General features: G+C 46.7%; 2 protein-coding genes across 4 annotated transcripts in view; both read right to left on the bottom strand.

Annotated features, from left to right (window-relative positions):
* The window catches only part of gon4la (gon-4 like a), a 19128-nt gene extending 13845 nt beyond the window's left edge, over nucleotides 1-5283 (bottom strand). Inside the window, exons 1-10 of the mRNA XM_079749317.1 lie at nucleotides 5111-5283; nucleotides 4176-4542; nucleotides 3852-4036; nucleotides 3173-3247; nucleotides 2961-3011; nucleotides 2753-2803; nucleotides 2235-2330; nucleotides 1714-1776; nucleotides 899-1051; nucleotides 212-407 (exon numbers count right to left, since the gene is read on the bottom strand). Of these exons, the coding sequence (XP_079605443.1) occupies nucleotides 212-407; nucleotides 899-1051; nucleotides 1714-1776; nucleotides 2235-2330; nucleotides 2753-2803; nucleotides 2961-3011; nucleotides 3173-3247; nucleotides 3852-4036; nucleotides 4176-4533 (1228 nt within the window). The 5' untranslated portion in view covers nucleotides 4534-4542; nucleotides 5111-5283. The remainder of the gene's footprint in view (nucleotides 1-211; nucleotides 408-898; nucleotides 1052-1713; nucleotides 1777-2234; nucleotides 2331-2752; nucleotides 2804-2960; nucleotides 3012-3172; nucleotides 3248-3851; nucleotides 4037-4175; nucleotides 4543-5110) is intronic.
* Nucleotides 5284-7237: 1954 nt separating this feature from the next.
* ints3 (integrator complex subunit 3) lies at nucleotides 7238-26357 on the bottom strand (the record flags this gene model as incomplete). Of its 3 annotated transcripts, XM_079749095.1 has the most annotated exons (30): nucleotides 26064-26357; nucleotides 23897-23980; nucleotides 23434-23517; nucleotides 22609-22722; nucleotides 21672-21756; nucleotides 21469-21535; nucleotides 20808-20949; nucleotides 20478-20607; nucleotides 19375-19472; nucleotides 19082-19273; nucleotides 18769-18856; nucleotides 18589-18668; nucleotides 17770-17861; nucleotides 15996-16028; nucleotides 15527-15633; nucleotides 15286-15405; nucleotides 15073-15205; nucleotides 14708-14762; nucleotides 14484-14587; nucleotides 13926-14090; nucleotides 13160-13313; nucleotides 12540-12608; nucleotides 11938-12013; nucleotides 11470-11583; nucleotides 11126-11174; nucleotides 10630-10797; nucleotides 10198-10298; nucleotides 9640-9712; nucleotides 8431-8584; nucleotides 7238-7774 (listed from the first exon to the last, which is right to left on the bottom strand). In XM_079749095.1, the coding sequence occupies exons 1-30, from the start codon at nucleotides 26145-26147 to the stop codon at nucleotides 7697-7699; spliced, it is 3093 nt and encodes a 1030-aa protein (XP_079605221.1). In that variant the 5' UTR covers nucleotides 26148-26357. The 3 variants fall into 3 exon arrangements, with proteins under 3 accessions (XP_079605221.1, XP_079605222.1, XP_079605223.1); XM_079749096.1 differs by lacking the exon at nucleotides 15996-16028; XM_079749097.1 differs by lacking the exons at nucleotides 7238-7774; nucleotides 8431-8584; nucleotides 9640-9712; nucleotides 10198-10298 and having other exon boundaries at nucleotides 10626-10797.
* Nucleotides 26358-26835: the final 478 nt, after the last annotated feature.

Here is a 26835-nt window from a genome sequence, read left to right as displayed (position 1 = left end):
AGAGAGAGAGAGAGAGAGAGAGAGAGAGAGAGAGAGAGAGAGAGCTGTATTAGTACACCTGTAATAGTACACCTGTATTAGTACACCTTTCGTAATACGCTTGTATTACTACACCTGTACTAGTACACCTTTATTAGTACACTTGTAGTACTGCACCTGTACCTTTATTTCTACACTTGTATTAGTACACCTCTACTACACACACACTTACCATCGTTTTCTACATCTGAGCTCATCAGGCCTCTCAGCCAATGAGTCCACTCCCTGTCCTCGGGGGCGGGGCCTAGGTCGTACATGTCAGGCGTGATGTCAGGGGCCCGAAGCTCCGCCTCCAGGCGACCCAGGGGGACGTTCCTCAGAGGACGCTTTGAGCGTGTGCGGTAGGCCATCAGGTTGTCCTCTAGCAGCTGAGAGAGAGAGAGTTAGTAGCCTGGTAGGGTTAGTGAGTAGGCCTACCTGGTAGGGTTAGTTAACAGGCCTACCTAGAATGGTTGGCTAGTAGGGCTACCTGGTACGGTTAGTTAGTAGGCCTACCTGGTAGGGTTAGTTAACAGGCCTACCTAGAATGGTTGGCTAGTAGGGCTACCTGGTACGGTTAGTTAGTAGGCCTACCTGGTAGGGTAAGTTAACAGGCCTACCTAGAATGGTTGGCTAGTAGGGCTACCTGGCAGGGTTAGTGAGTAGGCCTACCTGGTAGGGTTAGTGAGTAGGCCTACCTGGCAGGGTTAGTGAGTAGGACTACCCTGTAGGGTTAGAGAGTAGGCCTACCTGGCTGGCTTAGTGAGTAGGACTACCTGGTAGGGTTAGTGAGTAGGCCTACCTGGTAGGGTTAGTGAGTAGGCCTACCTGGTAGGGTAAGTTAGTAGGCCTACCTGGTAGGGTAAGTCAGTAGGCCTACCTGGTAGGGTTCCATGCAGGACAGTTCTTCCTCCACAGCGTGTAGTTTTTCCATGAAGGAGCTGTCAGTCACAGGGTTGGTGGGAGGAGCTTGAGGAGGAGGGGGCGGTCCCATGGATATAGACTCCGCCCTCCGGCGTTTGGACCGAGCGGTCTGGGAAACACAGTTCAGGGTTAGTTAGTGCATTTAGCTACTGAGTTAGGGTTGGTCAATGCATGTAGCTACTGAGTTAGGGTTAGGGTGATGCTATATAGTGAGTTAGGGTGAGGGTGACACTATAAAGAGAGTTAGGGTGAGGGTGATGCTATATAGTGAGTAATAGTGAGTTAGGGTGATGCTATATAGTGAGTAATAGTGAGTTAGGGTTAGGGTGATGCTATATAGTGAGTAATAGTGAGTTAAGGTTAGGGTGATGCTATATAGTGAGTAATAGTGAGTTAAGGTAAGGGTGATGCTATATAGTGAGTAATAGTGAGTTAAGGTTAGGGTGATGCTATATAGTGAGTTATAGTGAGTTAAGGTTAGGGTGATGCTATATAGTGAGTAATAGTGAGTTAAGGTTAGGGTGATGCTATATAGTGAGTAATAGTGAGTTAAGGTTAGGGTGATGCTATACAGTGAGTAATAGTGAGTTAGGGTGAGGGTGATGCTATATAGTGAATTATAGTGAGTTAGGGTGAGGGTGATGCTATATAGTGAGTAATAGTGAGTTAGGGTTAGGGTGATGCTATATAGTGAGTAATAGTGAGTTAGGGTTAGGGTGAGCGCTACATAGCGAGTAATAGTGAGTTAGTGTGTATTTTAGTACTCAGTACCTCATGTATTCTGGTTCCTCTGGGAGACGAAGCTGTGCTATCCATGTCGCTCTCCTGGAACGTCTGAACACAGAATAGATAAGAGATAGATATAGATGTATAGATGTCGAGAGATATAAATGTATAGAGATATAGAGACATGGAAATGCATCTATACACAGGCCTTTTCCCCAGTCAACACCAGAGTTGGGCAGCACCAACGTTTCACATGTTAACATAGGCCTGATAACATGTTAACGTAGGGCTGATTACATGTGGACATAGGCCTGTTAACATTTTAAAGAAGGGCTGATGACATGTTAATGTAGGGCCGATAACATGTAAACGTAGAGCTGATATTATATTTCTATTTAACCTTTATTTAACCAGGAAAGTGACATGTTACCATAGGACCAATAACATGTGGATATGCTTATATAACATTTACAATATATGATAAGGAAGTTTACAATATATAACATACATAATATTATACATATATAACATTATACATGTATAACATGTATATGATCAGGACGTACATCTTCAGCGGTCTCATCTTCCTCGTCATCCTCAGGGTGATACTCTTCATCAGAAGAGTCTTCCTCAGCCAGGTGGATGTCAACAAACTGGGGAGCCTTTAAACAAAAATAAAGTGCTTAATATACACCAAACATATAAAACGTATCTAATATACATCAATAGAATATGTGTTTAATAAACACCAAACATCAACCATACAACATATATAATATACATGTGGTATAGAACAGCAATCAAATATGTATTTTATATAGAAAAATATATACAATATATCCAACTAATAAACATATATAATATATATTAACTATATGTCTTTAATATGCAACATATATATATTTAATAGAAAACATATAAAATATCTATTGAATCCTTTATGTTCATTCATGTTGAAATGTTCCTATTTTCTATATATACAAAATACATCAGTGCCATATTTAAAACTGTATCAATACAATATATATAAACATCAGACAATATATAAACATATCAGACTATATATAAACATAGAACCTCTGACCTTGACCTCTGAGACCTTCTTGATGGGGGACATGTTCCACGCTGGAATCACCTGACACACACACACACACACACACACACACACACACACACACACACACGTTAGATGATGGACTTCCAAGCCAATCAGAGGCCCCTGCCTCTGTAAAGCTAATGGTGAGGTTAAGGTAGAGTTAAGGTAAGGGTTAAGTTAAGCTAAGGGTTCTTACCACTCCTCTCTCCACCACCTCCTTCAGCTTGGACCGGGTCATCTTGGGCTCCTGGGGGCACACACAGGGTCAGAGAGACAGACAGACAGACAGACAGGCAGACAGAGGGGGGGGGAAGAGAGGGAGAGAGAGAGAGAGAGAGAGAGAGAGAGAGAGAGAGAGAGAGAGAGAGAGAGAGAGAGAGAGAGAGAGAGAGAGAGAGAGAGACTCACAAAGGGCGGCACAGCCTCCGTCTCGTTGAGAGCTGCCTTCATCATGGCCACCACATGCTCGTTAGTGATCACTTCCTGTTGGTCAAACACACTCGTTAGGGATCACTTCCTGTTGGTCAAACACACTCGTTAGGGATCACTTCCTGTTGGTGGTAGCTATGATGTAGCTGTGATGTAGCTGTGCTGTAGCTGGGATATAGCTGTGATGTAGCTGTGATGTAGCTGTGATGTAGCTGTGCTGTAGCTGTGATGTAGCTGTGCTGTAGCTGTGCTGTTGCTGGGATGTAGCTGTGATGTAGCTGTGCTGTAGCTGTGATGTAGCTGTGCTGTAGCTGTGATGTAGCTGTGATGTAGCTGTGCTGTAGCTGTGATGTAGCTGTGATGTGGCTGTGATGTAGCTGTGCTGTAGCTGTGCTGTAGCTGTGATGTAGCTGTGATGTGGCTGTGATGTAGCTGTGATGTAGCTGTGCTGTAGATGTGATGTAGCTGTGATGTAGCTGTGCTGTAGCTGTGATGTGGCTGTGATGTAGCTGTGATGTAGCTGTGATGTAGCTGTGCTGTGGCTGTGATGTGGCTGTGATGTAGCTGTGATGTAGCTGTGATGTAGCTGTGATGTAGCTGTGATGTGGCTGTGATGTGGCTGTCATGTAGCTGTGATGTAGCTGTGATGCAGACTCACGTGGAGGATGTTCTTCACGTTGACGGCGGTCAGCTTGTGATGTCTGGACTTGGTCTCCAGCGATTGGTCCAGCAGTCGGTCCATCTCTAGCCTGGGCTCCGCCTCCTCTTCACTGTCAGACGTCTTCTTGCTCCGCCTCCTCTTCTCCCCCCGGGCACGCCCCCCCCCCGCCTCGTCCACACGGTCTGGGAGAGAAAACTCTACGCTTAGAAAACCAAGTAACCCAACCCTAATTAGATAATGTAACAATTAGATAATAAGATAATGAAACAATGAGGTAATGTGACAATGAGATAATGTGTGAATGTAATGAGGTCATCTTACCCATGGTGATGACCAGGCTGGAATCTGTCGTGTCTTCCTCCACCAGCAGACTCTCTTCCTCTTCCTCTGGAGACTGCTGCAAGGCATTGTGGGTGGAGCCTGGAGACTGCTGCAGTGCATTGTGGGAGGAGCCAGGAGACTGCTGCAGTGCATTGTGGGAGGAGCCAGGAGAATGTTGCAGGGCATTGTGGGAGGAGCCTGGGGACTGCTGCAGTTGATTGTGGGAGGAGCCAGGGGACTTCTGCAGTGCATTGTGGGAGGAGCCTGGGGACTGCTGCAGTTGATTGTGGGAGGAGCCTGGGGACTGCTGCAGTGCATTGTGGGGGGTGATTTTGATGCGTTTGCGTTCAGGATTCATGGTCGTCTTCTTATCAGAAGGAAGATGAAGACAGATAGAAGATATTTGTGTTGTGTGTGACATGGTAACACACAATCACCAATTAGATAGCATGTTGTCGTTAAGCCATGGATTAAGAAGACATTTCTACGCTTCCAAGTTTTAAACATAAAAACACTTTGAAATGCATCGCTTGGGTCTAGTTCAGTTATCAGTAATAATAATATTAATACATATTAATATATTTCAGTCAGTGTCTTTTCTGCAGCAATATTGAAGGATGCAGTAGATCAAAATCATAGATTATAGATAGAGAGTAATCAAGGATTATGACTGTTAAAAGCTTGCTGAACTCTGTTTCAGTGTGTTCTGCTTGGCTATAAGGAGATATGAGGAGGAGCAGGAGGCTATAAGGAGATATGAGGAGGAGCAGGAGGCTATAAGGAGATTTGAGGAGCAGCAGGAGGCTGTTAGGAGATATGAGGAGGAGCAGGAGGCTGTTAGGAGATATGAGGAGCAGGAGGCTATACAGAGAATTGATAAACTACGACAAGATCTACAACAACAACAAAAACAACACAAGGAGCCCGGATCTTACCTTCCATTGACTTCCGCTTGTGGATTAAAGCTACAAAACCAGAACTCCGGGTGTGAACGTCTCCGTTCCGCTTGAAACGTACAGAACTGCACTGGTCTGAAACCGGTCCCTCGTCTCTCAACTGGTCTGAAACCGTTCTCTCGTCTCTCAACTGGACTGAAACCAGTCCCTTGTCTCTCCTCCAGTCGGACCTGAGCTTGACTGTTTCCGGGGGAGGACTCTATTTCCTAACCAATCACTATAGTCCAACGTTCCCGCCATCATTCAACGTCATTTATAGTCGACAGTAATCAGGTCCTTTCCTTCGCTTAGGGTCCCATCGATAAAGGTTTCGCTCGAATTCTGGACCAAACTCTGTCCTATTTTTCTTCAAGATATGAAGGAAAATTCCCAAGGACTAAAAAAAAGACAACCACGTTACTGAGATGATCCGACTGCAGCCACACGACGTCATCAGGCAACGACGGATGTCTTGGTCTGCAGCGGGGAACTACAAGTCCCGAAGACGGACTACAAAAAGCGCGCCTCAGATACCGTGTTGTTTCATGCAGGTGATATAAACTTGGCCAATTCGAAAAACACATTACTTCATTACCAAGGATGGAAAAACAATTGAAATAAAAGTATAATAGGCCAGTTGCATAAGTGAAAGAAAATGGATGTCAGGTTGAGAAGAATCTCTATATTCTTTCATCTTTTTATTCCGTCCTTGGTAGTGAGGTCACATTTATCACCGGGTTGTTTATATCGCCTCCTCCTCAATCACCGTCGTGATTGAGTCCAGCTGTGGTTCATTCATAAAACCGGAGCCGCTCGTTCATCAGAACCCGGAGCCGTTCGTCCAGTGGACCTTAGGAACATGAAGTTCTCCGCAGCCGGCTGGGCCCTGGTCCGGACCCCTCGCCCTGACACCCGTCCCGGTCCCGGGGGACCCCCGTCCCGGTCCCTGCGGACCCTGGCCCTGACCCCGGAGAGGATCCCGCGCTTCCTCATCCCGTCTCCCGCGCACCCAGCACGGCGGCCCTCCGCGGGCTCCCCTGACGTCAGCCCCGGCGCACGTCGGCGGGCTGGACCGACTTCTCGGTTCCTCCGTCTCCCCGCCTCAGGCCTCGGGACCACGCGCCGCCGCAGCGGGGACGGGGACGCGGACACCGACGATTCGACGCGCGCGGCCATGTCCCTTCCGCACGTGGGGAAGGTTACGACGCCGTACGGGTTCCGCGCGGTGCTCGAGTCGAGCCCCTGCTGCCGTCGGCGGGAATCTCTCTTCCATCACAAACTCAAAACTCCAGCCGTCCCGGTGACTGACAGCCCGCAAGCGGACGAGTATCCTGAAGCCCAAGAGCAGCGCTCCGGGGAGACGGCGCGCGGCTCCCGGCTGACGCCGCGGTGACCCCAAACGTCACCTGACAGATTCCGTAATTTTAACGACTTTTATTTAACTTGCTACGTTTTTCAAATAAAGCAATGAACATCGTGAAGTATTGTGTTAACGCTTCTTCCTCCAAACATAATTAACCTTTAACCTCTGGAAACGGTCTGCTGCCTGTTGTTTCTCCAGGCCGTCAGAGACACGAGGACCGTGTTCACTACTGCAGAGATAGTGTTTATCTAGAGACTGGACAATATATTGGACCGATATAAGCGATTTTATTTTACGTGCGTTCGCCGATAGATGAAAAGACTTGTAACAATTGTAATTTTTATGATGTAAATTGAGAGAGCAAAAGCAGTGTCGGCTCAAGAAAAAAGGCAGCCCGTATGGGTCATCGCCGGCTAATCCATATCGGTCGATCCCTACTCGACATAGTACCCGGTTAATGACTATCTAGAGTGGACTTCATACCCGGTTAATGACTCGTTTATCTATTCTAGAGAGTGGACTTCATACCCGGTTAATGATGCGTTTATCTAGAGAGTGGACTTCATATCCGGTTAATGTCTGGATAAGAATCTTAACATGGAGTCTAGATTAGATTCGTTACATGGGTAGTCTGGATTAGATTTACAACGTTCCTTCCTTACACCTTTTCTGGAACGAGGAAGTAATGTTTACTATGAAACACCCTCTGATTGGTTGACTGCTGGTTAAAACCCAGACATCCGATTGGTCTGATAAACGAGGCATTCAGTTTTCAGCCATTTTATTGGTTCGCACTCAGCTGTGTTATGAAAATAGGTCAGTAGAAAGAAATAAGTGAAAAAGTGTTTTTCAATCATCCAGTCAAGGCCTTTATAACATCCAATCCCAGGGTACGTGGCCTTGATATCGTCCAATGGGGAGAGAGGAGTTGATACCGTCCAATGGGGAGAGAGGAGTTGATACCGTCCAATGGGGAGAGAGGAGTTGATACCGTCCAATGGAGAGAGAGGAGTTGATACCGTCCAATGAGGAGAGACCAGCTGATAAAACAAATAAAATCCTTGGCGCTCGTTAAAGAAGTGCAGCATCACAATGTCTGACCTCTGATCCCTGGAGGACCAATCGGCACGCCCCCAACCGTAGCCACGCCCCCACCCCATAGCCACGCCCCCATCCCGACTTGGTTTGACAGGCCCTCGCCATGGCGCTGCGCTGTGATTGGTTCAGTCGCTGTCGGAGCCCACAGCGGACGAGCATTTCCTCTTCCTCTTGGGCGCCTTCGGCTTCGAATCCTCCTCTTCCTGGAATAGATATACATTACATATATTAAATATATTATCTACACATAATGTACACATTATGTACACTATATATACAGATTATACACTCTGGAATATATAAATCTATATTATAAACACTATATACATAACATATCCTCCTCCTGGAATATATAAACACATTATATATACACACATTATACACGAACAGATATACATTATATACACACTCCACCTCCTGGAACAAACATTATATACACATTATACACTCCTGGAATATATTCACATACACATTATATATACTATATACACATTACATATCCTCCTCCTCCTGGAATATATTTAACAATTATTCGCCGAAGGCGAAGTGAATAATTGTTTTAGTATATACTACACGTGAACACTCCACAAATAAACAAGATGGCACTTTTTGCCGGGATTTGTTTGTTTTTATTAGCGGTTTATTTGTTTTTATTATATATAGCGTGGGATATAGCGTGCGTCTCGTCACGCTATATCCCGAGTTTGAGATCTCAATCATGGGATATTGCCCCCATCCGGGATCCCACGACAGCGGACCAATCAAACTGCGCCGTCTTAGGAGGTTCACGTGTAGTGTGTTGGTGTGTGCGTGCGTTGATGTGCGTGAGTGTGTGTGTGCGATGATGTGTGCGTGTTACCGAGGCGCTGCTGGACACGCTGTCCTCCTCGGTTGCCGGGGGCGCCGCGCCCTTGCGGGAGCGCGGCGACGAGGCCGGAGCCTTACGCCGAGACTTCAGCGGCTTCGACTGGAAGTCCTCGTACTCCTCAGCCAATGAGAACAGGTCGCTGTACCTGGGGGGGGGGGGGGGAAGAACGAAAGAAAGAAAGAAAGAAAGAAAGAAAGAGATAAGAGAGAGACGCGTTAGGCCCGTCCCATTACTCGTCCCTTAACGAGAACTCTTGCTTCGAGTTCCCTCCACGGTCAAGTCCGCTCTGAGAGGGAAGTGATGGTGAAGATCTTTCACTATGAAATGTGACACCGCTATAATTTATATTATGCAAATTACCGTAGCGAACGTGCTCCCCTGTGTCACGCGCAGAATCGACGTGTCTACACTACAGGAAGAAGCCTACTACTATTTTCATTCACGTTTGAAAATGTGACCCTTGTGTCGAAAAGACGACCTACACATTCAGATTGCGTACTATGGTTGAGTAATTTAACATAATGTAAAGCTGTTTGAGAAACATGGGAAAATGGCTGCTTGCTGAGTTCGCAAGGTATCCTGGGTAATTTGTGATACTCCCTTAGCTGCAAGTGAGGAACCGAGCGGGCTAGCTGCCAAGGGATGACTTTTAGGGGAAATAGGCGCTCCCTACGTATTGAATCACCCTACCCCCCCGTGGGAACGCACAAATCTAGGACTAGAGCTCTAATCTAGGACTAGAGCTCAAATCTAGGACTAGAGCTCTAATCTAGGACTAGAGCTCAAATCTAGGACTAGAGCTCAAATCTAGGACTAGAGATCTAATCTAGGACTAGTGCTCAAATCTAGGACTAGAGCTCTAATCTAGGACTAGAGCTCAAATCTAGGACTAGAGCTCAAATCTAGGACTAGAGCTCTAATCTAGGACTAGTGCTCAAATCTAGGACTAGAGCTCAAATCTAGGACTAGAGCTCAAATCTAGGACTAGTGCTCTAATCTAGGGCTAGGGGGAGTAATGGGGGCCTTAGTAGTAAAGGGGTTAGTTATGGTTCCTATAGGGGTTAGTTATGGTTCCTATAGGGGTTAGTTATTATTTCTATAGGGGTTAGTTATGTTCCTATAGGGGTTAGTTATGGTTCCTATAGGGGTTAGTTATGGTTCCTATAGAGGTTAGTTATGGTTCCTATAGGGGTTAGTTACCTCATCTTGTGGGCCTCATCACAGCTGGCCTGGACGTGTTGAAGGGCTTGGAGGATGGGAGTCTGACTGAAGACTGCAAAAAATACATCCCATTATCACACACACACACATGTATAGTGAGGTTTAGAGCAGCATAATGTAGTATAGTGTAGTATAATTAAGTATAGTGTAGTGATATTCAGAGCAGTATAATGTAGTATAATGTAGTATAGTGATGTTTAGAGCAGTATAATGTAGTATAGTGTAGTATAATGTAGTATAGTGATGTTTAGAGCAGTATAATGTAGTATAGTGTAGTATAATGTAGTATAGTGATGTTTGGAGCAGTATAATGTAGTATAGTGATGTTTGGAGCAGTATAATGTAGTATAGTGATGTTTGGAGCAGTATAATGTAGTATAGTGATGTTTAGAGCAGTATAATGTAGTATAGTGTAGTATAATGTAGTATAGTGATGTTTAGAGCAGTATAATGTAGTATAGTGTAGTATAATGTAGTATAGTGATGTTTAGAGCAGTATAATGTAGTATAGTGTAGTATTATGATGTTAGTACTCACAGCTGTTCTTGGTGTGCGTCAGGCTCAGTCTCAGGTTGTCCAGATGTTCCAGGATCTGTTCCAGGGTCAGCTGAGCTAGCTTACTGCTGGAGCTACGCAGACTGCACACACACACACACACTAGGATAAATATAAAGACAGAGAGAGCGAGAGAGAGAGAGCGAGAGAGACAAAGAGACAGACAGACAGTGACACAGAGAGAGAGAGAGAGAGAGAGAGAGAGAGAGAGAGAGAGAGAGAGAGAGAGAGAGAGAGAGAGAGAGAGAGAGAGAGAGAGAGAGAGAGAGAGAGAGAGAGAGAGAGAGAGAGAGAGAGAGAGAGAGAGAGAGAGAGAGAAGAGAGAGAGAGAGAGAGAGAGAGAGAAACCCAGAGACAGAGAAACAGACAGACAGAGACAGGCAGACAGAGACGCAGACAGCCAGCCAGCCCTACCTCTGGCGTTTGCGGGGCTGGTTGTTGTTCTTGATAAGCTGGGTCTTGATGTGCTCTCCCAGGGCGTCGTCGTGCTTCGCCGCCCAGTGCCTCAGGATGCTGGTGGTGAACTGGTCGTCATGGTTACAGGGCCGACTCAGGACCATCTTCACCATGTCCTCACTGGGCCTGACACACACACACACACACACACACACACACACACATACATACACCATCAACAACACGCATACACATATCACCAACACACACACATCAACACACACCAACAAGACAGACACACACACACCAACATCAACACACACACCAACATCAACACACCAGCAACAAGACAGACAGACACACACACACACCATCAACAACACGCACACACACATCACCAACACACACACACATCAACACACCAACAACAAGACAGACACACACACACACACACACACCAACATCGACACATCACCATCCACACACACGTTGTGTATGCATGACACACACTTACTTTTCTCTCCTCAGTTGAAGCAGCAGACAGGATAGAGCCTCTGGGTGTTCTGGAGAGACACACACACACACACGCACAGATACACACACAAATTAGTGTGTTACCGTTATATGGGGGTGAGTGCGTTACCGTTATATTGGGGGGTGAGTGCGTTACCGTTATATTGGGGGGTGAGTGTGTTACCGTTATATTGGGGGGTGAGTGCGTTACCGTTATATTGGGGGGTGAGTGCACTACGTTATATTGGGGGATGAGTGCGTTACCGTTATATTGGGGGTTGAGTGCGTTACCGTTATATTGGGGGGTGAGTGCGTTACCGTTATATTGGGGGTTGAGTGCGTTACCTTTATACTTGAGATGGTGCAGGATTGGGATGATGGTTTCCATGGCGATGCTGTGAGCCAGGAACAGCTGCCAGGTGCTGTACTGTTCGAACGTCTCCCAGTCCAGAGACTGAACTACAAGACACAACCACACAGTCAACCGACTCCATAGCAACACTTATCAACCTCTCCATAACAACCACTTATCACTGTCTGGTTAGCAACCATTTATCATCTCCTGCATAGCAACGACTCAACACTGTCTTCATAGCAACCACTCAACACAGTCTTCATAGCAATCACTTGACACTGTCTCCATAGCAACCACTCAACACCGTCTTCATAGTAACCACTTGGAGAACTAGCATAGCACAACCACACTACGCAGGACAGACTTAGCATAGCACCCTGATGTTATTCACTACAAGTTGCTCTGTTCTTCAATTTGAGAAGCGACTGTCTGTCTGGCTGCCTGCCTGTGTAACTCACTGAGGATGTTGAGTACAGAGTCCTTCCTGAACATGACAAGATTTCCCATCATCACGTGACACATCAACTCCTGGAGCTAGAGACACATGGAGAGAGAGAGAGAGAGAGAGAGAGAGAGAGAGAGAGAGCGTTAAGAGAGAGAAACAGAGTCATGAAGAGAGAGAGAGTTAAAATAGAGACATTTAACAGAAATACATAGAGTTTACATACAGATATAAATTCAAAATTAGGGATTATAGTGGACACTTGGATGGTAGTTGATACATGGTTGTGGGTGGTAGTTGATACATGGTTGTGGGTGGTAGTTGATACATGGTTGTGGGTGGTAGTTGATACATGGTTGTGGGTGGTAGTTGATACATGGTTGTGTGTGGTAGTTGATACATGGTAGTGGGTGGCAGTTGATACATGGTTGTGGGTGGTAGTTGATACATGGTTGTGGGTGGTAGTTGATACATGGTTGTGGGTGGTAGTTGATACATGGTTGTGGGTGGTAGTTGATACATGGTTGTGGGTGGTAGTTGATACATGGTTGGGTGGTAGTTGATACATGGTTGTGGGTGGTAGTTGATACATGGTTGTGGGTGGTAGTTGATAGTTACCTGTGTTGAGTCAATTACGGCAACAATCATATTAAGCAACTCTCCACTACGCAGTGTCTCATCTGGAAACTACACACAAAGACACACACATACAAAGGGAAGGTTATATATCTATGTCTATATATCTATACCTATGCATCTTTAGCACCTGGAGTAGATGTGTGTATCTATCTATCTATAGTACCTGAGAGTAGATGTGTGTATCTATATAACTATAGTACCTGAGAATAGATGTGTGTATCTATAGATATATAGTACCTGGGAGTAAATGTGTATCTATAGTACCTGGGAGTAAATGTGTATCTATAGTAACTGGGAGTAGATGTGTATCTATATCTGTAGATCTACCTGGGAGTAGATGTGTATCTATATCTCTAGATCTACAGTACCTGGGAGTAGATGTGTATCTATATCTGTAGATCTACCTGGGGGTAGATGTGTATCTATATCTCTAGATCTACAGTACCTGGGAGTAGATGTGTATCAATATCTCTAGCTCTACAGTACCTGGGAGTAGATGTGTATCGATATCTCTAGCTCTACAGTACCTGGGAGTAGATGTGTATCTATATCTCTAGATCTACCTGGGAGTAGATGTGTATCTACATCTCTAGCTCTACCTGGGAGTAGATGGAGGGCGTGAGGTAGCAGAGCAGCCGGACGTCGTCCTCCTGGCAGGCCTTCATGTCCATCATGAGGCAGGTGTGGAGGTCTCCCAGTGCCGTGGCCTGGGCGAACGACTCGTACAGACTCATCTTCCCCATCGCCGCCTTACTGCACCACACACCGTACACACAGAGTAAGCAAAGTACACACTGAGTACACACTGAGTATAGTAGTACCTAGCCTTGAGGTAGTATCATGATGGTAGTACCTAGCCTTGAGGTAGTATCATGATGGTAGTACCTAGCCTTGAGGTAGTATCATGATGGTAGTACCTAGCCTTGAGATAGTATCATGATGGTAGTATCTAACCTTGAGGTAGTATTATGATGGTAGTACCTAGCCTTGAGGTAGTATTATGATGGTAGTGCCTAGCCTTGAGGTAGTATTATGATGGTAGTACCTAGCCTTGAGGTAGTATTATGATGGTAGGGCCTAGCCTTGAGGTAGTATTATGATGGTAGTGCCTAGCCTTGAGTTAGTATTATGATGGTAGTGCCTAGCCTTGAGGTAGTATTATGATGGTAGTGCCTAGCCTTGAGGTAGTATTATGATGGTAGTGCCTAGCCTTGAGGTAGTATTATGATGGTAGTGCCTAGCCTTGAGGTAGTATTATGATGGTAGTGCCTAGCCTTGAGGTAGTATCATGATGGTAGTACCTAGCATTGAGGTAGTATCATGATGGTAGTGCCTAGCGTTGAGGTAGTATTATGATGGTAGTACCTAGCCTTGAGGTAGTACAGCAGGTGGTAGCCGATCTTGGGCTGTTTCTGGTACAGCTCGGCCAGCATGTCCAACAGGACCGAGAAACCGCTGTTGTCCTCCTGCATGGTGCACAGGTTCCTGAACACCAGGCACACCGGCTTACACACCGACTCCTCCAGAGACCTGACACACACACACACACACACACACACACACACACACACACACGTTAATTGTAAAACAATAATTTCCTCTTTGGTACAATGGATCTGCGAGGGTCTAGACTCGGCCGAGTTCTAAACATTTCATAGGAGGTGCTTACAGTCGTCCAAATACAAATAACTTTATGCATAATTATGTTGAAACCGCAACAGTGTAAACACATTGTAACCAACATTTAGACAGGCAGTACTATCATAGTAAACGCGCGCAGTGTAAACGCGCGCAGTGTAAACACGCAATGTAAACACCCGCAGTGTAAACGCACGCAGTGTAAACACCCGCAGTGTAAATGCAGTGTTAACGCACGCAGTGTAAACACCCGCAGTGTAAACACCCGCAGTGTAGGGTACGTACTCCTCTGTGATCTCGTCTGGTAGGACGTCTCCTCTGAAGTGACCTTTGAACAGCTCAGCCAGGCAGGAGGCCAGAGTGGACATCTGCTCAGGGTCAAAGTCGTCCTACACACCACACACATGGAGAGGAGACACGATGAGGACTGACGGGGACTGAGGGGGAGTAGGTTTACGGTGGGCTAGAGCTCCAGGGTGGAGAGCACGGACAGTGGATCCTCCTCTTACCTCCAGGATGAGGTCTACGATGTCCTGCATCACCTCACACTGGTTCTCTGCATCACTTGAGAGGAGGAGAGGAGGGAGGAGTTGTTATCTACCTTGTACATAACAGCAGGCGGTAGGACTTACTTGTGTATAACAGCCCTAAATATAAACAAGCAGTAGGCCTACCTTGTATATAACAGCCCTACATAACAGCAGGTGGTAGGCCTGACTTGTATATAACAGCCCTAAATACAAACAGGCGGTAGGCCTACCTTGTATATAACAGTCCTTACCCAGGCGGTAGGCCTACCTTGTGCATAACAGTCCTCCCCCAGGCGGTAGGTCTACCTTGTGTATAACAGTCCTCACCCAGGCGGTAGGCCTACCTTGCTTTCTGGAGCTGCAGCACCTTGTCCTTCATCACGTCCTCCAGCTGGTCCTGGAAGGGCGTAATGTCCGCTGGCTCCTCGATGATCTCTTCTTTGATTGGCTGGAAGCGGAACTCCCGCTGCTTCTTCCCTGAAAGGTAATTGGCTGTTGGTCACTGTGTGTCACGCCTAGACCTCCGACTCGGGGGGACCCCTGGAGACAAAGCTCACCTTTGTTGTTCACCTCCTCCTCGTCGTCGCTGAAGGCAGCCTCGGTGGTATCGTAGCAACCCTCCTCCTTGTCCAGGACGTTGTTGTCCATCTCCATGGTTACGGACTCCCCCATCTTCACTGTGAACGGAATCAGATGAGAAACTTTAGCACGCAGTCAGCCCACCGACCCTCAAAAGTCAAAATAAACATGACCCCCTTGAACTCGCTGAGCACCACTTAGAGGCTGCGCGTGTCTCACCCTCTGTTGGGGGCGACGGGGAGGTGCAGAACTCGGGGAAGCGTTCTCTCAGCATGGAGCGCAGCTCACGGTCCAGCTTGGGATTATCAAACAACGGAGCCAGGTGGCTGGAGAGAGAGAGAGAGAGAGAGAGAGAGAGAGAGAGAGAGAGAGAGAGAGAGAGAGAGAGAGAGAGAGAGAGAGAGAGATGAGAGAGAGAGAGAGAGAGAGAGAGAGAGAGAGACGGAGAGGCAGAGAGGCAGAGAGGCAGAGAGGCAGAGAGGCAGAGAGGCAGAGAGGCAGAGAGGCAGAGAGAGAGAGAGAGAGAGAGAGAGAGAGAGAGAGAGAGAGAGAGAGAGAGAGAGAGACAGGCAGAGAGACGGAGAGAGAGAGAAAATTACATGGGAATAAATAGTAATAGCTGGAATGCAAAGGGTTTGAATGTGAGGTCGTGATCATGCATCGGTCAGGAGAGCTGTCTGAGCCTCACTTCAGGGTTATTGAGCGTCTGTCATGGCTGCTGCTACAAGACAACAAGACAAACAATACTGGTTTAGTGATGCTTCTCCTGCCTCAGAGTCAACAAGAACGTAGATATAGAAGTATAGATATACTATATACATAATGATATATCAATGGATAGATATAGATGTACATCTTTATCTATAGATATATAGATAATATATATTATAATTATAGACAAATAGATATACATCTATAGATATAGATGTACAGTATATCTATATACACACACAGATATATATATATATATCATCTATAGATTTACATAAATATATATATATATACGCATAAAAAATAATAATGATATATAAATATATATATATATCTCTACACACACACACACACATATATTTATATATATATAAATACATAAAGATAGATACACATACTATAGATTGATATTCATTTTGATATTTGTCACACATATTTTTCGAGACATTAAATCATCATTCACGGATTACGACGGACTACAAATCAGTACAACAAAAAATAATAAAACGTAAGCAAATAATAAAGTACAAAATACAGTACAAGGTAAAGGATACATTACAGGTTACAGTTAGCACATTGACTTTATTAAGACCAGCACGCAGCCTAACACGTCATAACAGGCTGTCACCACGCAGCCTAACATGTCATAACAGGCTGTCACCACGCAGCCTAACATGTCATAACAGGCTGTCACCACGCAGACTAACATGTCATAACAGGCTGTCACCACGCAGCCTAACATGTCATAACAGGCTGTCACCACGCAGCCTAACATGTCACAACAGGCTGTCACCACGCAGCCTAACATGTCATAACAGGCTGTCACCACGCAGACTAACATGTCGCAACAGGCTGTCACCACGCAGCCTAACATGTCATAACAGGCTGTCACCACGCAGTCTAACATGTCATAACAGGCTGTCACCACGCAGACTACCATGTCATAACAGGCTGTCACCACGCAGCCTAACATGTCATAACAGGCTGTCACCACGCAGACTAACATGTCATAACAGGCTGTCACCACGCAGACTAACATGTCATAACAGGCTTTCACCACGCAGAACAACATGTCATAACAGGCTTTCACCACGCAGAACAACATGTCATAACAGGCTGTCACCACGCAGACTAACATGTCATAACAGGCTTTCACCACGTTTAACAACATGTCATAACAGGCTGTCACCACGCAGACTAACATGTCATAACAGGATTTCACCACGCAGAACAACATGTCATAACAGGCTGTCAGCAGACATTTGATGAAGTCGTCTCTTCATTTCATCTCTGAAACGGTTCAAGTGGTTAAAACAAGTATTTGAATAATGTACAATCTACTGCTACGACTGCCCTCACCATGGTGAAGGTTAAGGGTAAGGGTTAGGGTAAGGGTGAGGTTCAGGGTAAGAGTACAGGGTTAGGGCACAGGTTAAGGGTAAGGGCACAGGGTTAGGTTAAGGGTAAGGGTTAGGTTAAGGGTACAGGGTTAGGTTAATGGTGCAGGGTTAGGTAAAAGGTAAGGGTACAAGGTATGTTTAGAGTAAGAGTACAGGGTTAGGGTAAGGGTTAGGTTAAGGAAACAGGGTATAGGTTTAGGGTATATCTATGTATCTATCTATCTATCTAGAGCTTACGCTGGACTCTTCTCCATGATGAAGGTTAAGGTACACGGTATAGGGTGTAAGTTAAGGGTTAGGGTACAGGTTAAGGGTTAGGGAACAGTATATATATATGTAGAGAGATCTTACGCTAGGACTCTCTTCTCCATGATGAAGGTCAGGGAGTTGAAGACGCCCTGACGCACCTGGAACTCCAGGGGGGGGAAGAAATGAGGAATGATCTGAGGTCAGTGGAGAGGAGGAGAGAGGAGAGGAGGGGAGGAGAAAAGAGGAGGGGAGAGAGGAGAGGAGGGGAGGAGAGGAGGGGAGGGGAGAGAGGAGAGGAGGGGAGGAGAGGGGAGGAGAGGAGAGGAGGGGAGGAGAGAAGAGGAGGAGGGGAGGAGAGGAGAGGAGGAGAGAGGAGAGGAGGGGAGGAGAGGAGAGAGGAGAGGAGGGGAGGAGAGGAGAGGAGGGGAGAGGAGAGGAGGGGAGGAGAGAAGAGGAGGAGGGGAGAGAGGAGAGAAGGGGAGGAGAGAAGAGGAGGAGAGGAGGGGAGGAGAGAAGGGGAGGGGAGAGAGGAGAGGAGAGAAGAGGAGGAGAGGAGAGGAGGAGAGAGGAGAGGAGGGGGGGAGAGAAGAGGAGGAGAGGAGAGAAGAGGAGGGGAGAGAGGAGAGAAGGGGAGGAGAGGAGGGGAGGAGAGAAGGGGAGGGGAGGAGAGAGGAGAGGAGGAGAGAGAAGAGGGAGAAGAGGAGAGAGGAGAGACAAGGACAAAAGGAGAAAGAAAGAGGGACAGAGGACAGCTTAGGAGGAGAGACACAGGGAGGAGAGAGAAGGAAAGGAGAGAGCTTGATGAGGAGGAGAAATAAGGAGAGGAGATAAAACAGGAGTTAAGGTTTGTCTTACGGTTGTGTGTGTCCATGGGGTGTGTGTGTTGTTGTGGTGGGTGTGTTCGTGTGGTGTGTGTGTTACCCTGCACATGAAGTCCAGCAGAGTGGCAGTGATGGCCGGGTGAGGCTTCATAGAGTGATGCATCACCAGGATAGCAGGCTCTGGGAGAGAGACACAGACACACAGTCAGAAAGAAAGAAAGAAAGAAAGAAAGAAAGAAAGAAAGAAAGAAAGACAGAAAGAAAGAGAGTGTGTGTTTACCTATGTTCATGATGCTGTCCTTCTCAGGACTGAAGAACAGCCAATCATAGAAGAGAGCCAGCTTAGCGTTGGAGGCTGCAACATTTGACTGGAGAGACAGAGGAACTCATGAATGACAGGGTGACTGGTGACTGGTAGACTGGTGACTGGTAGCCTGGTGACTGGTAGCCTGGTGACTGGTAGCCTGGTGACTGATGGCATTATTGATGAATGATATGATGAATGATATTCAACTATAAATCCTCCCCACACCCAGTATGTACCATGTTACAGATTTAATGGATCTAAATGATGGTGATCTTCATGGTCTTACCGTGCAGGTGGTGAGCAGCCAGCCAATGATGGCCCAGCGTGGCAGGATATCAGAGCTCAGGACCTCGTTGGAGGGATGGACCACGCCACAGATGTAGCGAATCAGATCGCAGCGTAGAGACTGGCTCTCAGCCGTGGACAGATACTGTCTCTGGAACCACTCCTGGTATCGCTTCTGCTGCCCGAACCGCACCTACCCACACAGTCACTGATCACCGACAGAACTCACACTGTGTGTGTGTGAGTGTGTGTGAGTGTGTGGTGTGTGTGTCGGGTGTGGTGTGTCTGTGTTACCCTGGAGGTCATGAACAGTAGTTTGGTCTCCATGTCAGGAGTCAGACGGCAGGCTAGGAACTTGCGGGACGTCCGAGCAGTAAGGAGCTGGAGCAGACCTGGATACACAGTAACAGGTGATACCATCAGACCTGGATACACAGTAACAGGTGATACCATCAGACCTGGATACACAGTAACAGGTGATACCATCAGACCTGGATACACAGTAACAGGTGATACCATCAGACCTGATACACAGTAACAGGTGATACAATCAGACCTGGATACACAGTAACAGGTGATACCATCAGACCTGGATACACAGTAACAGGTGATACCATCAGACCTGGATACACAGTAACAGGTGATACCATCAGACCTGGATACACAGTAACAGGTGATACCATCAGACCTGGATACACAGTAACAGGTGATACCATCAGACCTGATACACAGTAACAGGTGATACCATCAGACCTGGATACACAGTAACAGGTGATACCATCAGACCTGGATACACAGTAACAGGTGATACCATCAGGCCTGGATACACAGTAACAGGTGATACCATCAGGCCTGGATACACAGTAACAGGTGATACCATCAGACCTGGATACACAGTAACAGGTGATACCATCAGACCTGATACACAGTAACAGGTGATACCATCAGACCTGGATACACAGTAACAGGTGATACCATCAGGCCTGGATACACAGTAACAGGTGATACCATCAGACCTGGATACACAGTAACAGGTGATACAATCAGACCTGATACACAGTAACAGGTGATACAATCAGACCTGATACACAGTAACAGGTGATACCATCAGACCTGATACACAGTAACAGGTGATACCATCAGACCTGGATACACAGTAACAGGTGATACCATCAGGCCTGGATACACAGTAACAGGTGATACCATCAGACCTGGATACACAGTAACAGGTGATACAATCAGACCTGATACACAGTAACAGGTGATACCATCAGACCTAGATACACAGTAACAGGTGATACCATCAGACCTGGATACACAGTAACAGGTGATACAATCAGATCTGGATACTGCTGGGTGTGTTGTGTTAGCAGTGTTGCGTAGTCATGTTGTGTTACCAGTGAACTGGGGGCTGAGGGCGGCTGGGTTGTGCAGTAGATCCTTCCAGAGAAGTTCCATCTCAGGAATCCGAGCCACGTTCTGCAGTAAGCGCACCAGGTCTCGTCCAATCACAGCACAGTCCATAAACTACAACCAATCACAGAACAGTCCATAAACAAGGGGTCATACTTAATCACTACCTACTATTAGTGTGTACTCTGTGTGTGTGTTAGTACTCTGTGTGTGTGTGTGTGTGTGTGTGTGTGTGTGTGTGTGTGTGTGTGTGTGTGTGTGTGCGTGCGTGCGTGCGTGCGTGCGTGCGTGCGTGTGTGTGTGAGTGTGTGTACCCTCTCTCTCAGCATGGAGATGCAGAAGTCCACCTCCTTCTGCCGCAGCACCAGCAGGGCGGTGGTCCCGTGGTCCACCATCAGGCGCAGGTAGGTGTACACCGCCATGGCAACCAGCATTGCACTCTTCACCAGCCACTCCCTGAGGACACACACACACGCACACACTTTAATGTGTTTAATGTGTTTGTAATGTGTTTAATGAGCTCTATAGAGCCTGGCCTTAGAGCCCCATGAAGCTTGATAGAGCCTGGTCATAGAGTCCATGTATTTGTAATTATTTGTTGTCATTTGCCAGTTGCTACAGAAAAAGTTGAGTCATTCTTACCAATGAAGTAAACTCAATTAACATTCTGACCAATGAAGTAAACACAATTAACATTCTGACCAATGAAGTAAACTCAATTAACATTCTGACCAATGAAGTAAACTCAATTAACATTCTGACCAATTAAGTAAACTCAATTAACATTCTGACCAATGAAGTAAACTCAATTAACATTCTGACCAATGAAGTAAACTCAATAAACATTCTGACCAATGAAGTAAACTCAATAAACATTCTGACCAATGAAGTTAACTCAATTAACATTCTGACCAATGAAGTAAACTCAATTAACATTCTGACCAATGAAGTGAATGAACTGACGGGGACACCTACTTCTGCTCAAGCAGGACGTCTAGAACATTCTCAGCCAACCACAGGTTCTTACTGGACATGTCCCCACCTGCACAGGAAACACAGGTGAACAACCAGGTGGACCCCCAGGTGAACCCCCAGAAAGACCAACCAAGCTAAGGGGTAGAGGGGTGTATGTGTGCATGTGTGCGTGTGTGTGTGTGTGTGTGTGTGTGCGCGCTGACCTGCGATCTGTTTCATCAGGGTCATCAGGACCCCGTCGGCCCCCATCACTCCGCTCTTCACCAGCTCTCTGACCAGCCACACCAGCTGGAACCACACACTCATTACACACAGAAACACACGGACCTCCGTACCAGCTGGAACCACACACTCATTACACACAGAAACACACGGACCTCCGTACCAGCTGGAACCACACACTCATTACACACAGAAACACACGGACCTCCGTACCAGCTGGAACCACACACTCATTACACACAGAAACACACTGACCTCCGTACCAGCTGGAACCACACACTCATTACACACAGAAACACACGGACCTCCGTACCAGCTGGAACCACACACTCGTTACACACAGAAACACACGGACCTCCGTACCAGCTGGAACCACACACTCACTACACACAGAAACACACGGACCTCCGTACCAGCTGGAACCACACACTCATTACACACAGACACACACGGACCTCCGTACCAGCTGGAACCACACACTCATTACACACAGAAACACACGTGGGTGTGTGTCTGTAGTGTGTGTGTGTTGTGTAGCGTAGTGTGTGTCTGTGTTGTACAACCTGTGTGTGTGTCCGTAGAGTGTGTGTCTGTGTTGTGTAGCGTGTGTGTGTGTCTGTAGTGTGTGTGTGTTGTGTAGCGTAGTGTGTGTCTGTGTTGTACAACCTGTGTGTGTGTCCGTAAAGTGTGTGTCTGTGTTGTGTAGCGTGTGTGTGTGCGTCTGTAGTGTGTGTGTTGTGTAGCGTAGTGTGTGTCTGTGTTGTGCAGCCTGTGTGTCTGTGCTGTGCAGCCTGTGTGTGGGTCTGTAGAGTGTGTGTCTGTGTTGTGTAGCGTGTGTGTGTGTGTGTGTGTGTGTCTGTAGTGTGTGTGTGTGTTGTGTGGCGTAGTGTGTGTCTGTGTTGTGTAGCGTGTGTGTACCTGCGTCCGGGACACATCCTGCAGCTTGAGGAACTTCTCCATGAGGATCTGGTTGATCTTCACCAGGACGCCGTTCATCCCATCTCTGCTGAGCAGGGTCAGGTCCCTGTAGCTCTACACACACACACACACACACACACACACACACACACACTGTAAAACAATAATGGTACTGTAGCTCTGGACCAGGTGGACCTATAGGACCAGGTGGTCCTACAAAACCAGGTGGACCTAGTTCCCAAGGACCTGGTCCTGGACCTACAGGCTGCGCCCGGCCATAGAGTTTGATAGAGCCCCATAGAGCCCGACCATAGAGCTTGGTAGAGCCCCATAGAGCTTGATAGAGCCCCAAAGAGCTTGATAGAGCCCCATAGAGTTGATAGAGCCCCATAGAACCTGATAGAGCCCCATAGAGCGTGCCCATAGAGCCCCATAGAGCTTGTAGAGCCCGCCCATAGAGCTTAATAGAGCCCAACCATAGAGCTTGATAGAGCCCGCCCATAGAGCTTGATAGAGCCCCATAGAGCGTGCCCATAGAGCCCCATAGAGCTTGATAGAGCCCCATAGAGCTTGATAGAGCCCCATAGAGCCTGGCCATAGAGCTTGATAGAGCCCCATAGAGCTTGATAGAGTGTTCCCATAGAGCCCCAGAGCTTGATAGAGCATCATGGAGCTTAATAGAGCCCCATCGAGCTTGATAGAGCCCCATAGAGCATACCCATAGAGCCTCATAGAGCTCGATAGAGCCCCATAGAGTTTGATAGAGCCGTAGCCCAACAGGACCAGGGGTAGCCCCTTCAGGACCAGCTGGGGTGGGGGTCTTACCCTCTGGGCCTGGCTGGGATCGGTGAGGACCAGACAGAAGAGGCCCAGACACACGTCCTCATGCTGCTGCTGGCCTTTACACACCTGGGAGAGAGAGAGCACAGTGACACGTGGATATACGAGCATGCATGCTCTAGAACCGAAATTTAAAACAAAAAGAAAAAATATGAAAAACGCTAAGCTACAGTCAACTTGCTAATAGACTTACAATAGCAGTAGCTTAGCATTGCGACATTCCTACATTAGCAGTAGATTAGTATCCCAAGAGTCTTACATTAGCAGTAGCTAAGCAGTGTGACATATTTTAATTAGCAGTAGCTTAACAATCCAATTGTCCTTCATAGCTTAGCAGTGTAAAGTATTACGTTAGTGGTGTCTTAGCAGTGCAATAGTCCTACATTAGCAGTAGCTTTGCAGTGCAATAGTCCTACATTATCAGTAGCTTAGCAGTGTAAAGTCTTACGTTAGCGGTGAGCGCGTCGTTGGCTTCTCTCTCCGACAGCCCGTTGGTCAGCGTCTGGACGATTCCAACACATCTCTCCAACTTCTACACACAAGAGACACAAAAACACTTTAATAAGGTTGAATATATCGTCATACAATATGATATATACAAGAAAAAGACCATCAGCAGTCATGTAGTCTCAGGCCTGGAGGTGAGCTACAAGGCACACATTCTGGGCCTCCCAGATGCTCCCGCCCAGAAGACCAGGTCCCAAAACATCCTTGACCCTGGGACTGATATTTAAGCAACGTTTCACCAGGTTAACCTTTCTGGAGAGGATGTGGACTTCCTGAGATTCCTAGTTCTTTCTCCTGTAGAATGCCGTACGACTGTGCATCTTGTTGGGCCTGTGTCGTCACCCTACTCCGCTAACTATGCGGTCAAAAGGGAAGCTGAAGATAACCGAAAACAATTTAGGCCTGAAGTGATCGACCCAATCTTGAATAACTTCTATGTAGATGACTGCTTAAAGTCTTTATCTACAGAACAATATGCCATTCTGCTCATCAGAGAACCTCTACACCTCTACAAACAACCATCAGGTACATGCCTCCATCCCCAAAGAAGAGCGATCTAAAGAATGGAAGGAGCTCAACCTGGACGGAGAGATGGACTCCTAACCCAAAGAGCACCTGGGGACCAAGGGTGTGTGGAAGACGACTTGACATTCATCAAGGCGCAGGCACACACTGGGAGAGGGATACTCTCTATGGTCAGCTCTATCTATGACATTCCCCTACACTCGTACCGCCGACTGCCATTACCGGAGCTCCGTAACGTTAACTGAACTGGGACCAGGAACAACCCAAGGTGTTTGGTAAGCGATGGATTAGATGGACGGCAGATCTCTGGCAGATCACTGATTTCAAGCATGAGTCTAGTGGATAACAAGAACAATTCATTGTCGCTTTAATGATAGGAAAGGTCAGAGTGTCTCCCCTAATGAAGATAACAGCTCCCAGGATGGAGCTCCATGCTGCCGGCCAGCAGACTGAGATAGCCCTCGGCATCACAGGAGGCCTTCACACCCCGAGGGCAGGGCGAAACATCCACGCAGTGTTTTGGGGAGACAGAGAATATAACTCCTGATTTTGCTTAATGAGGGTCTGATTTTTGTAACAAAGTGATAAAATGACTGATTACTATTTTGACAATCATATAAGACAACCATGTGTGTGTACATAAACGTGGAGTTAACTGAAGGAAAATGCAGTCACCATATATTATAGTGTTATAATATGATGAGTGAGGCTGATATACTGTTGATGCATCATTTGCATCCTTATTAAATGTTTTTTATTGTTTTTTATATATATCTTCTGTACTGTCTTTATGGACCTTCCTGGGTCTTGAATAAAAAGTTGTTACTAGTACATCAATATATTACTATGGTGATACTCTAGTATAGCAGAATACGATGGTGAAATACAATGGTCTATCAGTATAGTGATACTCCTATACTTGTCCACTCATAATACAAACTGTTACAGTACCATTGTAATACTCTATTGCTTAGAATCAATGACAGATCTTATTTTTTGATTAAGATCTTTTGATCGCAGATCTTTTCTACGCTTTTTCCCAAGCTCAATATTGGTGAGTTCATCACCATGAAATACAATCACATAATACTTGTATTAAACTAACAGGGCATTTAGTAGAGGGAGAGGTCGGAACGTCCTCTTAGTCACTATGTACACATGTGACTAAATATAATCAAGAAATATTAAGAAATATAACGTGACTAGCTACAACACAACGTCTACCAACCTGTCATATAACAACAACAACACGTTAGCTTGACACGCTAGTGAGCATCCGTATTGGGTGCTAAGGACCACAAGCTATTGGCTACATGCTAGGAAGTCATAGCATTTAGTACCTAGCCTGTAGCCTCAGCAACTGATTTGACTACAGTCTTGTGTAGATAGCTAGAGGTGCAGCTAGCTAGAGGGTTAGCTCGGACCCGATGTGTTTCAACGGGGGATGCTAAATGCTACGTGTGGAGCTACATGCTAGGCTGGTGGTTCCAGGAGGTTGTGTTGTGGTGACCCGAGTGTAAAGAAAGGGCTCACGTTGGGATATTGAGCCTCTCTTCCGCGGGGGGTTCTAACCGTTCTCCTACCTCCTCCAGCTCGTCCTTGGCGTCCAGGGAGGTGGACACCAGCAGCCGACCCTGCGGCTTCGCCTTGGCCGATGAAGGCTCCATGTCGTCCCGCCCCGCGGAGCGCCGAGCCCCGGTACTCTGGAGGGTCGCGGGGTCCTAGATCCGCCTCACCATCGGGCTGCTGTCCCGCCTGCTCTCTGGGGCTTCCCGTGGGCTTTGGGGAAGTCTCTTAAACCGATTTAATAATACTGCTCAACTATATTATGATGGAACAATCTGCTGCTGCTCTGGCATCCAAGGAACACAAACAGACTTCCGGTGAGATCCGTGGTACACCGGAATAAGGGCGGTGCTTCTTCCAGTGATATGACCAATTGGATTCTGTCAACGTTAGTCTGAAATGACCAATCACCCGCCTTATTATGAGACTGAAGTGGCCAATCGCCTTACTTTGATATTTAAGTACCGCCCCTAGCCCCATACTTTGAGGTCCTGGCGCATTGTGAGCGGAATTGTGATTGAGTGATTATTAGAAAATCTTTGATTGCTTTATTTAAGGAATGTTAATTGACTGTTTGAACGAAGTTATGGTTCATTTGAAGATGTGGTATTTTTTTATGGGTCCAAGAGGCGAAATAAGGTATAATATTGTACCGAGGTTCAGCTGAGCTGGGAAACTTTTAGCGCCCCCTATCGGCGAATTGCTTCCAAACTTTCTGGAGAACTGCTTGACCGGGAAACCTGTCTGACAAACCAACCTGTCACCTGTCAGAGGCCGTTTCCCTTTTAG

This window comes from Pollachius pollachius (genome assembly GCF_949987615.1).
Source record: "Pollachius pollachius genome assembly, chromosome: 13".
Lineage (NCBI taxonomy): Eukaryota > Metazoa > Chordata > Actinopteri > Gadiformes > Gadidae > Pollachius > Pollachius pollachius.
The sequence above is the reverse complement of the archived record's forward strand: the minus strand, read 5'-3'. Positions and strand labels throughout refer to the sequence as shown.